Source organism: Drosophila melanogaster, chromosome 2L (genome assembly GCF_000001215.4).
Source record: "Drosophila melanogaster chromosome 2L".
Classification (NCBI taxonomy): domain Eukaryota; kingdom Metazoa; phylum Arthropoda; class Insecta; order Diptera; family Drosophilidae; genus Drosophila; species Drosophila melanogaster.
This window is the reverse complement of record NT_033779.5, coordinates 16,631,271-16,646,329: the sequence shown is the minus strand read 5'-3', so window position 1 is coordinate 16,646,329 and position 15,059 is coordinate 16,631,271. Positions and strand designations below refer to the sequence as shown.

General features: G+C 37.8%; 1 protein-coding gene across 3 annotated transcripts in view; it reads right to left on the bottom strand.

The window, feature by feature from the left end:
* Positions 1-15,059, bottom strand: part of mtgo (miles to go) — a 118,203-nt gene that overhangs the window by 16,889 nt on the left and 86,255 nt on the right. The window contains exon 4 of one of the 3 annotated variants that reach the window (NM_001273575.1): positions 11,554-11,604. The exons of the other annotated variants lie outside the window; for them this stretch is intronic. Within the exon in view, the coding sequence (NP_001260504.1) occupies positions 11,554-11,604 (51 nt within the window). The remainder of the gene's footprint in view (positions 1-11,553; positions 11,605-15,059) is intronic. 3 annotated transcript variants of the gene reach the window in all.

Below are 15,059 nucleotides of genomic sequence, written 5' to 3'. Positions count from 1 at the left end.
GGAACTGTATTCCACCCAACTCCTTGCCCTCGCATAAGCCCCAATTCAATTAACTTGCCCACTTAAGCCAAAAAACGAAAGGCAAGGGAAAAGCTTTATTTTCGTTGTTCTGGCCAGGGAGTCTACATGAGTAAAATTAAATTATTTTACTTAAATAAGCTAGTTATTTACAAGAACTAACATTAATTATTAATCATGCTAATTATCTAATTTGGGAAAGATTTATTTAAGCGTGAGCAAATAAGTAAGAAGTTAGTGAGTAAGGAATGTAATAATAAGATACTCCATTCTGTGGTCTAAATGTATTTCTTTCAGTGTAAGAGTCCGGTTATTGCCGAGAGTTCCCCCATTTCGTTCTGGTCTTTTGTTTTGCATCCCACTCCGCATTCTCGCCAAACTACCCCTCCCCCCCTCATCAACCAGCAGAGTAATTCTTCTTCTTCTGCCCGCTACAATGGCATTGACATTAAGAAATGCTAACCCGCAATTTGCAATTTGCCAGCGAGTGAGTAGGAAAAATAAAACAAAAATTAAATATTACTGTGCGGCGGCAAAGAGAGCGGAGAATCCCAGAGTGGAAAAGAAGAAACAATAATAATAACAAGCCAAAGCGAAACAAAAAACGAGCAAAAGGCGAAGAAAGCGAAATCAGCGTGTGGCGCATGAAGCTCATTAAAACACGAAATGGAAGACGAATGACCAAAACCAAACGAAAAGGGGGGAAAGTGGGCAAAGGGCGGGAGGGGGTAAAGTGGGTGGCTAGAAAGGAGTGCAAAAGTAATACACTCAGCCAAAAACAAACATAGAATGCATATTATCAAAAGTAAGGTGGCAAGTCAAATTTTTTATACACCCAAAAATATTATTAAATGATAGTTATACATTTATAGGAATATATTTCATCTTATTGAGAAATATTGGTTCAATTATAAATATACAGTTTCCTAATATTTTTTTCGAATAATATTTGTTTTTCTTAGTATACTTAAATTAACCATAGAGAACTGCTGGAACGAAAACAAATGAAATCAAATTTAAAGCGTGCGTAATTAATTTCCTTTCCTCGACAGACTTGACTCCCCCGAATGGGGGCGTTGGCTAAGGCGCGGGGGCGTGGTCATTGTAGAGCTGTAGCTAAACCGTTGTTCGCTTGTTTCCTTTCTCTTTGGCTTTTGTTTGCATTGGTTTAACCCGTTGTTTTGTTGAAATATTTAAGCAGCGCAAGAGATTTACAGGATTTCCGAGAGCAGCACTTAGTACAAATAAGAAACATTAGCCATGGGAATGGCGAAATTTACACTAATTGTTATTAATTAATTTTCGAAATAGTTTACAATTACGTTACTTTGTTAATTCTGAAAGTAGAGAATGCATGTAAGTTACTTTTTACCATATTTATAAAATAAATGAAACCACATTTGCAATGAAATTTAATACTTTTCGATGTTTATTGGTATGGTTATTCGATGTTTAGCAATCTCTTTAAGTATCTGCTTTTTTTGAAACCTCTGTTTACCACGAAATTAACCCCTCTTTAGGTAATAAATCTTTGCTTGCCCTCGGATAAATAATTGTTGCTTCTTACAGACAAAAATACCTTGTCGTTCCGCGTTTCAATCGAGCGTATTTAAGACCACGACTTTTGCCTTTTGGCGGCACTTAAATTTCAATACGCTGTTGTTCTTGACTTTTACGGCTTTGGTTTGTATCGTTGGATTCTGTGGACGTTGCCAGCTGGCCATTTTGCCATTTCGGTGTAGCCAAAGCTGAAGCTAAAGCCAAAGTCGAAGCCGTCGCCTTTTTGCCTGAATAATTAATTTTATTTATGCCGCGACAAACGATGCTGCTGCGCTTTTTTACTCGATTTTTTCCCTTGTACAAGTACTTTGCTAAGCCGCAGTGATCATAAATTGTTGAGCACATGCAAAGCCCAGTGGGCGGGGCAGTGAGGTAAGCGAGAAAGGCGGTACAATTAGTTGGCAACACGAATGGCCCAAAACAAAAGTGAAAAGACAAAATGAGGCTATATTCACTGATAACCGAAGCAGAAAATAATTTATTTCCCTTTCAGAGACAACGAATCAAATGCACAGTGCAGGCCACAAAATTAGAACTAAGCGTAGTTAAAGTATTTGAAATAGTGGGTTTTTCATAAATCTCTTAAGGTTACATTGCACAAAAAGAAACATTATAAAAAAAAAACAATGATGCATTTAAGTTTTGTAAGGTGTGTTGATAGTTGAACACTAATTATGCGATACTAAATGCTCAGCCGCAATTGTTTAGTCACACGCATACCCAATACCAATGGCGACTTACGTGCTGCGCCATTTTGTCCAAAAGAAGATTTATAAGGCCGCAGCCACTGAGGATACTTCAAGGACAAAACATGGAAAAACGCCCCGGGGCAAGAAGAAAATTTAAACAGACTTAACTCAGACGCAGACCAATAAAACTTGTACAGGAGAGCCAGAAAAGAGGAAAAAACAGCAGCAGGAAAACAAATGACAGTCGGAAAATCCGGGGAAAATGGCCTGCAGTGTTTTCGCCTCTCTCTCTGTGTGTGTGTGTGTGTCTGACCCAGTACAGGTGCTAAAGGACACACAGACAAGCCGACAGGCAGGCGGACAGACAGAGGTTCAACAATTTGCACCTGTCACAGTTTGAGCGCCACTGAACCGCAGCCAGATCAAATGTTTGCTCAGCTGTTGAGTTCCGGGGCTCCACCACCTGCCACTCCCACTACCCACCAAGGTGTCGCATCGGATTTGGGTCAGTGGGATATACATACATATACCCACTATGTATATCGACTGGGGCGTCTTTTGGTCATTGTTTTCTTGCCTCTCGAAAAGGTTCCCGGCCGTCAGTTGTTCGCTCCGCTGATTTGTATGTTTAGACCTTGGGTTTCGGGCGGGAACATTAATCACAATAACCTTAATTAATCATCCTTTTTTGATTTTTTTTTGGTGTTTGCTGGCAACCCTTTGTGGCTGAAGAATATTCAGGCGTAAAATACAAATTAAACACATTCAACTGAAGCCGTTTTGGCCAAGGAAAACTTTTCAATTACCCCATAAGGTTTGCCTTAATTGTTCTTTTTACTTGATGGTTCTGTTCTATATAAATTAAATATTCTACTTTGCTAAGATAATTTGTAAATTATACGAGCCCTCTTTTGTCTGTGATTGTAATAATTTGTGATTGTTTACCAAAATTTGGCGAGTTAATTCTTTTTCTTTCTGGCTAAAACAAAAATTGATTCCCCCAGTTCAGCGGCAACTTTTACGTGATTTAAGCTCAATTTATTGACAGTTTGCGAGCAATTTTAACTGCCATCCACATATGTCACTTCAGACCCGCCCCCTTTTTCCATCATCATCATAGAAATTCAGACAGACTAACGACGCCTGCTGCCATTTGCTGGTGTTTTTGCAGTTGTTGTGCCTGTCAAACCGTAAATGGCGTCACTTTGACAGCCACCTAAATACATACATATGTATGTATATACACATATGTGTATATATATCTTACGGATACATAACGCCCTTTCACCCACTGTCCATCACCGATGTCGTCGGCATCTACATACATATATGTTTATGGATTCCCATTTCTTTTAGTTAACATATTTTATGAGCGTTTTATGACAATATTAATTTTTGTTTTCCTTCCCTTGCTCACGCCTTACCCCTCGTCACGCCCCTTTTTATGAACATTGATTTTTGGGGGCAAAGATCGCATGCGAATATTAATAAAAAAAATAAATCTGAATTGGCAGCACCAGTTTCACACTTCAATAAGGCTTTAATTTTCCTAATTTATTAATCACATTAAGTATGTTAAAAATGTTATTGCTAAAAAAAATATAATAGTTCAGGCAAAATGTTTTTAGATTTGCCTTGAATGATAACATTTGATGAAACCATAATTCATTCGAGAATAAAGCCATTAGTAATTAAATTTGTTTACCAGCTAATTAAAAATCATTTTTACGCCAAGAATTCGCGGGTGAATTTTTAATTATTTGTTGGGCTGCTGTGTTTGTGCAGGCGACATTAGTCGAAAATTTCCAGCGAAGTTATTTAATTATTATTTCGATTGCCTTTTTTTCAACATGGCCTTTGATTGAATGCGTTTCGTCGCTTTGTTGTGCATTCCGCATTTTTATTGGATTTATTGTACGCTTTATTATGAAATAATAATAAAAAAGTGAATATCTTTCGTTGGAATTTCACCAAGTATTTCATTCGTTCACTGGAGATTTTGCAAGCCTTTGGCAAACATCTTGGCACTTTTGGCTGCCATGCAAAAATTGTTTAAACATTTTTTTTTTTGCTTTGATTTCTTTGCTTACTTCTGCACTTCATTGTGTTAATTATATGCTGCCTGTTTATAACAATTTTTTCCAGCTCTTTTCGTGACTTTTTGTTTGGTTTTGTTTAGGTCTTTACTCTTTCTTCATTTGCGTTCGTTGAACTCATTGGATTTTTGTTGAGATTTTGGAGATTTTGTCTTATTATTTTTTTTTTGTGTTTTGCACGCGTCGCGTTCGTCTTTGAAATTTTTCGAGGGCCCGACATAAAAAAAAATATGCCAAAGTTGAGCGCTCTGAAAAAATATTTTTGTGTTTATTGTGGCCGAAAATGTGAAAGTTGTCGACGCTTGCTTTCTTGTGAAGATCGGCACAGAAATGGGTTGGGAAATGGACTGAAACGAATGTAACTGGTGAACTCATGACCTTAGCAAGGTGGGCAACATAACTGAGGTTTCTTGTTTCGAATAGGTATAAAATGAAGCTATAAAATGTATATTGCTTTTCCCACATAAGTGTTCAAAATTCAACACGTTTTCAATTGCCCATATTTAATTTAAATTTAAACAACTCTCGCACTGCTAAAGATATAATTTTCGATTAAAGATACTCGTTTCGTTCGCAATTTTAATCTGATACTTGGCACACTCGACTTCTCGTCTTGATTTAATTCCGTTTGCCTTGCCTTGATCCCATTTATGTATTTTGCTGGAAACTCTTGCCATTTATTTGTGCTCCTCTGCTTTGCGGAATTATTTTCAATTGAATTGTTTATTTATTCTTTATCTTTTTTTTATGAAATTGTTTCTGCTTATCTCTGCATCGTTTCTTTCTCCGGCTGTTCTTTTTTATTTTATTTATTTATTTCTCTCTCTCTCCAATTTCATTCACTGTTTGCCTTTGCCAAGGCAATTTTCCAAAGCGTGCATTTTTATTTTTGTGCGCAAAGTTATGCGCGTTGTAATTGCAAAAGTGACAATATCCGCTTCGTGCTTAGCTGCAGCTAAAAAAAAAAAAAAAAAAAATAAAAAGAAAATTTGCAAAAAAAAAAAATAGCAACAAAAGCGGCACGAAAAGTATGCCACAAAACGGATGCAATAAACACGCAGCCCAAAAGCCCGGACCAAGTCATGAATGGCAAAGTGAAAATGGCAGTGCCAAAGCCGAAGCAAAATGCGCAGAAATTAGCAAAACGGAAAACGAGAAAATTCCAAAAACGGGCAATGGCGCAGAGATTTTCGCGAAGAGAAAGAATGCGATTTTTCCAACAGCGAAAAGATTTTAATAAGACGCAAGAATGTATTATCCAGCAGATATATGTTTATACATATTCCACGCATAATTAGATGCTTAACGGGTCACACAGATACAGATACAGATACAGATACAGATAGAATTTTATAAATTGCACTCGCCATGTTTATGGATATTTTTTTCTGCCAATTGTTTTCTCTAAAATATTCAAAGTCACGTTGTCTTTGCCAAATGATCTCCTCTGCACTTTTCCCACGAACACATTACCATCTGAATGTCAGTTCACAAAGTCCCACACACGACGTCTTCGGGGGGCCATAAAAAGCGTTCAAGATTTTGGCCATAATCAACTCTTTGCTGATGGATATTTTCGCAATTGACCTTGGGCTTGGTTAAAGTGGTTTTTGTTTCGGGGTTTTGCTCAGCGGATTTTGCAAACTTGGGACTTCTGTGCTGTACTATAAATCCATCTCAATAAGCACCCGGTTAATGGTTTCGTTCGGCGATTGTTCCTTGGGAAATCTTTTCATGCATGCTTAAAATATTTAAATTTGAGCAGTCAACTGTTATGTAGGATTTTCTGATTTATATATATTCATTTCAGCTCAAAGACATTGGAAATTGTGTTTTTTTGCTTTATAAGGAATATCTGTGTTGCTTTAGATATTTGTAATTCTATCTGTGAACTTCATCAAAACCCCATAACTATTTACTTGAATTTAATGCAAGTGTGAGATAACTGCGCACTCTAAGATGCAATAACAAGTTGAGCTTTCAAATTTTGCCAGCACTTCCAACAAAAGAATTCCTTTTATCTGCTCAACTTTTCCTATAAAATGCACCGTCTGATCTCATTCAGCGATTTCCCACACCCCAGAAGCTAACTATCCAACTATCGTGGTACGCAGTTACAGTTTTTAGCAAGTATATCAACGTTTTTTATTTTTTTATTTCTATTTTCCTGAATGAAATGTGGAGTGCATTACTCAGCTGGTCTTTTGTTTTGCATTTAGTCGAGTGGCGTTGTGTGGGCGTAATCTCGAGGCATTGTCACTCAATGCCTCACTTAACGGCACTTAACGGCCAAATGCTCACTAAACACGAGCATAACGAAATTTGAACTGCATCCGTGAGATACGCGCTCAACAAAAGATATGTGTGTACATACACATGTAGATATATTGTAGATACGCGTCACAGATACATTCGCAGATGCACTGCTCGCAAGTGGCTGCCGTCAATTCTAACATTTGTGACAGTTGAAACTTTCAAATTAACCCACACACACACACACACGGCATATTTGTTCGAGTTGGCTTATCGCAGAGCCAGCAGCATGCAAAAATTACGTATACGTATACGTATACGTATACGTTCACCGAAAACTAAAACTTTGCCTTCCTTTTGCAACAGCCAAAAAACTGAGTTAGTAATTTAAAGTTGAAAAGTTTTAAATACCCTTACAAAAAATGTTTGAATTACGAGTCGCTTTTATAAAATCTCATTATAAATCTATGTAATTGAAGCAGGATGCTCTTTAATCAAGGAATAGCTGATTACAAAACAGCGACTAGTGTCCAATTCAGATGAGTGCTTTAATCATCTGCTCCGGCGATCGGATTTGTGTTCAACAAAGTAGTACCCTGCCCAAAAAGCGTAACAAACTGAGTACGAAATACTGTCCCCTCTTTGCATCAGCCAAATGTACTGCCAACTGGAAAAAAAAAAGCGGCCAAGAAGAAGTTGAAAAACCCGCCATGGCCATTGGAGGAGGCATTAGACGACTTCGAGTGGCAGCCAAGCGGCAACGAGTGACCCAAATACTTCAGCTTTGGCTTCGGCTTCTACTTGCTTCTACTGGCTTCCACTTCACAGATATACAGAAACCGAAACAGATACAGATGCAGACTGTGGCTTGAGATTCAGATACAAAGAACGGCTTGAGAGATACCAGATACAAGTGCAGTCAGGTTGGGCTACTACCAAATTGCAAAGCTGCAATCTGAAACTTCAGCTAACGGTAAATGGAAAAACTGCGTCGGCTGCCAATGCAGTTAACCGCATTTCGCAGGCGTGTATCTAATAGATACATTTCGCATGCCGTGACTGCCACGCCCTCCTTGCGCCCTCTTGCCCCTCACCGCACATCGCTTTGCTTTTCGCATGCAGGCACGCACACCATGACATTCTTTTCGCTTCGCCAACGAAATTTCACAAATTTTCAGAGCTGCAAAAATTGCAGTTATTTCTTTTTCAATTTTTTTTAAGCCGCCTTTATTCACCAACTGCATTTGACACTTTTATGGTTTTTGTTTTGCTCTTTTTTTTCCGCCTGCCAGCAGCATTAAAACTATTTTTTAATTATTTCATTAGCAGGGCGCGGTACACCAAGCCAAACCAAACAAAATCAGAAAAAAAAAACAAGAAAGTGGAGGAATGTAAGGAAAAGTCTGCTTCAGACATGTTGACATAAATTTATACGGCAGCCACTTTAGCAGGTCTTTGAACTTGAATTTAATTATGAAACTTAAGTTGGTCAGCAATATACAGACATATAAACACTGTCAAAAGTAAAAGTTGATCAGGCCGGTGACTCACAGGCCAAAGATGAAAACGACTTATTCATTCAACAGAGGTGTTTATTAGAATAGGTGAAAGATACAGATATGACAGCTTATATAAATTAGTGCAAATTAACACAATAAAGATAATAATATGAAAAAGAGCTGCAGTTTCCGGCTTGGAAGCTGTTTGCCTATTTTTACGGGTAAATTTAATTATTCAGGGAATTTTTTCCAGGGAAAGTATTGATTTTTGAATTCCTTTCAATGAAAAGAATTCCAAGCATTTCAAAAATTTGGCTATATTATGTCTCTCATGGAATGAAATTAATTTCTAAAAATAATGGCAACTTCTTTTGATTAGATCAGAAGATTTCTTTCTCAGAAACTGTAAAATTTCGATTAGTGCGAAATACCGCACATGCCAAACTAAAAATAAGTTTGGGATTTGCCAAAGAAATTGAGAACTTCGATTGGATGAATCATCGGGTTTGATTTACGATGGCTTATGAATGCGATCCACTGACGTATGTACATCGTGGCTTCCCTCTGGCTCTACGGAGAATTCTTCGGAGAACAGTCTCCATGGGCAGTCTATGCATTGTCGTCACATGTTTGGAGATAAGGTGTACCCCCCTCCCCCTCCCCACCCAACCATTTCTCGTCTCCCCGATCCGCGTATTTATGAATGAACAAGGGAGAAATATCAGAATGAGCTGGGGAAAACAAACGAAAGCGGAGTAAACATTGAAACGAACGCAAATTGAGGATGTGAGTCACTCGTCGAGGGGCAGCAGCATTTAAGTGAATTACATTTGACGCATCTGTCGCTTGGCTTTTAATTTGCATCTTGTAGATACAGTACTTGGCTGCACATGCCGTTAAAGATACAAATACACAGAAATAAACAAACTGGTAGAAAAACCAATACACCATTGTCAATTTGTCGTTTCCCTGCACATTTCTTCTTCGCTCTGTGTGTGTTGTTTGACTTCTATTGATAAGAAATTAGTTGGACAAACTAAATGCCACGGAGAAAACTTATCCGCTTAGAGTGGCCTTCGGGACAGGAAAATTCGGTTCATCGATTTGCATAAATCACAATCAGGTATGTACATAAGCTCATTTAATATGCATAATTATTAACATGGTGTTTGTCCAAGTAAGTAATCAAGTGCAGTTGCTTAAAGCGATATAAAGAGAATTTAATCAACTTGTCAAATTTAATTGGCAAATTTAGGAATTATTTGACAGAAAACCACTAAGAGTAATAAAACTAACTAGCTTTAAATGGCTTAGGGCAGTAAAATGAGTTTAAATACCAATGAATAAATAACATGAGAAAAGTGTCAAGAAAAATATTCGTTTGATAACAATACCTTCTGTGGCTTTGCTCACCAAGTTTGATTGGTTTCGACCAAAGTTGCAAGCCAAGGTAAAATGAAAATTTCATAATTAGCCATAATTGCTGCCTAGTTGTGCAAACAGAACACAAGACGAAGGAGAAAGTGGGCGGAAAAAGTGCGGGTGAATGCAGAAATGTGAAGGGGATTTCTCCCCCTTATTTTTTTGCATTGCTTTTGTTTGAGCTCATGCAGCGGCATTTTGTGACTCATCAAAGGCAAATTGAAAAAGAGTGCCAGACAAATACCTAAATGAGCAGGAGGAAAGCGAACAGCCCGCGAAGGAGTATGGAAAACCTCAAGTGACCGCCACTCGCTTTTCCACGGTATTTCCACCCCACGGTTGGGGGGCACAAAAAAAAATCAACGAAAACCTGATGTTAATGTGGAAAAGTGAATGGCAACCTGGGCCAACCATTGGATAATTTGTGGCAAGTGCTGCACTGCCACTCCCATTTCTACGCCCCAAGTAAGTGATTCGAATACCCACACCCAATAAAAATGCCAAAGAGCTTGGTCGCTCTCCCTTCGACAGTGCAAAAACCAACAAATAACAGAAATCAGACCAACAAACAAAAAAAAATTATATATATATATATAAACAAGTATCAATTGAAATTTTCTGGGAAAAAAACTGCAAAACAAAGTGAAAGATATATCGCATAACGATTCGCTGAATTTCAGTTGGATTTTAATCAGATTTTTAGGGTTCGCTGACACGAATCAGCGATGCGGGAAATATTAATCAAAAAAAGTATGCACAAAACTAAAGATTGGCATCGAAATTTATAGCCTCATGATTCAAACATGTAAGCAATACGATTCGATTGAAAGTCAATTAAAAGTATTTTTTTATAAAGATATTCATTTGTTTACATATATGTATGCAACTTTGTGAGCTGGTTTATCAAATATAGTATTTTCTCTTAAGTCTTAAAATATTCATAGAGCATTCAAGTTGTCAGTCTATTCAACATCCCAACTAAATCGAACTGTCTCCCTCGCCTGTTTTCTCCATTTATCCATCTTGCTTTTGGGTGCGGCGTGTGCCGGCTTTTAATTGAATTGAATTGAGTGTGGCCAGCAGACATGTGAGTCTTGGATACCGCTTCACTTGAACGCTCCAGATACAGCTCCATTTGGTGGGGGACACCCAGAGAACTGTGACAAACCGACAATCCCTGAGCTCTGCACTTTGCATGCGACTTGCGCCTGGGGGGCGTTGTGCAAATGGTTAGGGCGTGGACCTGCCAAAGTTGTTGACGTCGTCTGGGATCTTGGCTTTTTCGGTTTGCAAATTGGAGAATATTTTATTTTAAGGCGGCAACAAGTGCCAACTACTCGCAAGACATTTGTCAGCTCGAAGTTTGCTGAATTTAATTGCATAAAATGTAAAAGCAAAGGAAATGGTTTGGATATTACTGCCGGAGGAATTCTTACTGTTTTGCAAAGATGAATAAAATAATTTAAATAGCTACTTTCAAAATCAACGAATCTTGCGCACTTTAAATATTTATTTCTTTAACTTAAGTGTGTGCCATTTTTCTACGTGCATGCAAATTTATTTGTCATATTCCTTTGCACTCATTCCACTCAATTTTATTGTATCAAATTATTTCACTGAAGTGACATCATCATCGGCAACATCTTCAACTTGGAGAGGCAAGCGTCTTCACCCTGACCTCGTAAAACTTTTGCCGCATTTTCGCACGTGGCCATAAAAAGGCCAAAGGGGGGGCGAAAGGATGTGCGCGGGAAGTGTGGAGTGGGCGTGGCCACTGCAGGATATGGGTATGCTTGGCTAGACCCCAGAGAGATGGACTTTCCGTTGGGCGTGAGGGAGTGAGTTCTCGCAAGGATTGCATAACAGCCAATGGCAAAAAAAAAAAAAAAATAGTCGGAGACGAGGAAATAAAACTAAAACTTTTACGTCTGACCTTGTTGAGCGGTCAGTTGCACACAAATAAACTGCTTTCGGTACCTAATTGAATTTGAAATGGAATTTGTCACTTGCACTTACACTTCAGGTCGAAACAGTGCGTATACGTAATCATCTTTGATTGTGGCTTACCTGCAATCGAAACAAAAGGGGAGATCAAAAGTTAGTATTTTTTTTAAAAAGTATTTACCATTTAATTGAATGCAATAACTATAATTACACCATTCATTGTTTACACGGTTTAAAGTGCTTCAAATGTGGCTGAAAACCAATTATTAATTCATAGACATAACTGTGCACCATATGCATATTGTTTCAATATTTTTAATTGTAAATGTATAATAATACTCATTATGGCATCACGTCCTTGTGGTCCATGTTTTACACAACATACAATCAGAGACGCAAAAAGCCGCAAATATAATTGCAAACAGGAAAAAAAAGTAAATTTTCCAGTCTGCGTATGAAATACTCTTTCATAGAGAATTCGGGGAAATTTTGTTTTGTCTAAAGAAAAAATTCATGGTTTACATTGAGCAGCTCGAAAATTCGGTATGAAAAAATGTCATATTTTAAAAAAAGGAACAAATTACGTAATTTCACAGTTGGTTGACAAACATTTCATTTCTCTGGATTGCAATTATGTCAACATCGTAAATCACAAAAACCAACATTTAAGTGTTGAATTTTTAAAACGCACAAAATAAATTCACAGTTGGCAAAAAAGATTTGTCCTCTTTCATACTTAAGTAATAATACTATTTGCTTTTTTTAATTTAATTTTTAATATTTAACATTTAACGAAATTATGTCCATAACATTAAAACGAATCATGTTCAAAATATTATTCAAATGCATATGTGTAAATTGAGAATTTATTCAAATGATAGTTATTTCCATTTTCTAATATTCTACGTATCACGTAAATGTGTGTGTTTTTGGCGTGACTACGCTTCTGAAAAATTAAATTATACAAATTATATTTTTGGAAATTGGTCTGGTCATTTCGATTTTCGGCTAATGAGTCTGGGGATGGGCTGGCAAATTAATTGCATAATTTAGTTTCCCGGCGTTTGTGCTGCATGTTCCGCATGTGTGCCACATTTCGGTTAAAATCGTATGGAGATTGGTCTAGAAATCCATGATTATATTGAGAAACAGCCAAAACGTTTTTGTTCTCGGCCTTTCAAGCGACACAATTTGATAGGAAAACACATTTGTTATATTTTCGAGATCCCTTCAGACAACATGTGGATTTAATGCCATGTCGTCGGCTGTACTGACATATATCAGTGTGTATGCATTATTATGATGAGGCTCGACACATTTTGTGGTTTATGAGGCAGCTTGGTGTGGCGGAGTTTTTGTGTCTTTATTTGTACTTTTTTTGAGTGGTTTTGGTGCCAGAGACCAATTTTTTTCTGTTTTTTTTTTATGACTACACACAACAGTGTTTAAGCCATAAATATTACAATATTTGACAATAAATTCGTTGCCATTCTGTGTTATCTGGTCCTTTATTAATTTATATTTTTATGTAAGCCAGCACTTAGGGTAAATAAAAAAAAAACATTTGATTCCAAACTAATTTAAATACTGGCACATGATGAATAGTTCTTTAATCATAGTTATAAACAATACACATAGCTGGGAAAATAAGAATTGTACTTATGTTTTCATTTAATTATAATTTTATTAAAGAAAACTACGCCAGCTTATCAAAAAACCATTGCGTAAGCGTGTTGAAAACCTGTGCCCCAAAGTCCCATGAAAATATTATCATTTTACAAAAAACTTTTTCCACTCAGAAGCAGGCGGCCATAATAAAAGAACACTTGGATATTTATCTGGAAACAAATTGGTTCACTTAACAAGCCCGGCCAGTTGACCTTTTAACCCTTTCCACAGCACCACAATTGACCCCCAGCAGAGAGCATTAACCACTAAAATCCCCTTTCGACCACAAAATTCACCCAAATGACCAGCAAACAAAGGAGCGAGTAAAAGGCCAGCGGGAAAAAAAAGTGTAACCGAAACTGTTGGCAATTTATTTGGTCCAGACTCTCGGCCATTCGAATGGCATCCAATCGAACGGAATTGAGGCCCATTTTTTTTTGGTGGTGGGGAGGGGAGTGGGTTGCGGGCGGTGGCAACGACAATTACAACAATCATAACGTGCCCCAAACAAGGAAAAATAAAAGGACGACGAAATTTTTATGGCAAACACAGCGAGCGATATCGAAATCAATATAAATCTGCCGGCACCAAAGATACGACACAGTTGGGGATTCAGATACATATATGTAGAATGTGCGGGTCAGCTCTGAGGCTCCCAGGTACTGAGGTTTATTATCAGAATGGGAATGTAGGTTACGGGTATAATCAAACATCAAGCTGCGAAATCTTAAAGATTCTGAAAAGTGTGGGAATCATAGCTTTGTTTATATAATAAATAGTATCCAAGACTCAACCTTTTAAAGCCAATCTTAAATATCACAACCACATTACGTTCGCAGTTATGAAACGCAGAGTTCATTTTTCAGCAAATAAAATATTTTTAATAAATAAAGCGCTCGAAAAAGTAAAAAAAAAAATCAGATGGAAGCAACAAAAACCCACAATAAAACAGTCGAAACAAAAAGCAAAAGGACCAAAATCAAGAGTTACAAAAAGTTAGGATCCAAAGAGAAGGGCAGATAAAACGGCAGCAAGGGAAGGGAGTCACATGAATGGCACTTAACTTGCCCAGAGATGGAAATGGCATAAGAATGGAAAAACGGGTGGGAAAAGCGGGCGGAAAATGGTGGGAAATGTGGGGTAGCTGTTCGGAGAGGGTTGGAGTGCGCCTTGAGGCCAGAGAACCAGACTGAGAGATAGACAGAGATGAAAACGTTACAGTTACAATTTTAATGCGCATTGCATGTGTGTCCCATGGCCCTGCCCCCCATTTTCCAACCATTTCAGCCGCCCCTTTCCCCACGACACCTCCCCACCCATTTCGCCCCGCCAATTGTAAGTTTCCCTTGTTTGATGCCAATTTTTTGCATTTGCTTCGCTGCCCTCCTCCCATTCGTTGGCTTTTTTTCGGGTGCTGTCCTAGGCGGTGTCGCCTCTCCTTCCCAAACGGATTTTCCACCATTTCCCCGCCCAGCTTTCCTTTTAGCCGCATTTGCCGGTTGTTGAACCCATTTTCTAGAAGCTTTTGCCGTCCATAAGTGGCCCTGGCCAACAGCAACAACTACAACAGGCGCTGAACTGCAACAAAAGCAATACAAATCAAATGAAAGCTGCGCTGCTGCATCTCTGCCTCTGCGATTTTTTTCATTAGGGCAAAAGAAAAATGCGGCGATATAAATAAAAATGTGTACACAAAAGGGCACAATAAAGTACGGAAAAAATGTTGTAATACAATTAATTCCAGCTTTATATGTGGCTGGTTAAAGGAGCTTTTATTAGATTAGCTTTATCGGCCAAACAACTATTTTTAATCAACTATTAAAAGGGTAAAATTCTAGGATTAGTTTATTTTTCGTAAGTATCCAAATTAAACTAAAGCATCTCCTTTGTTTGTGAAATTCCACAGCTAT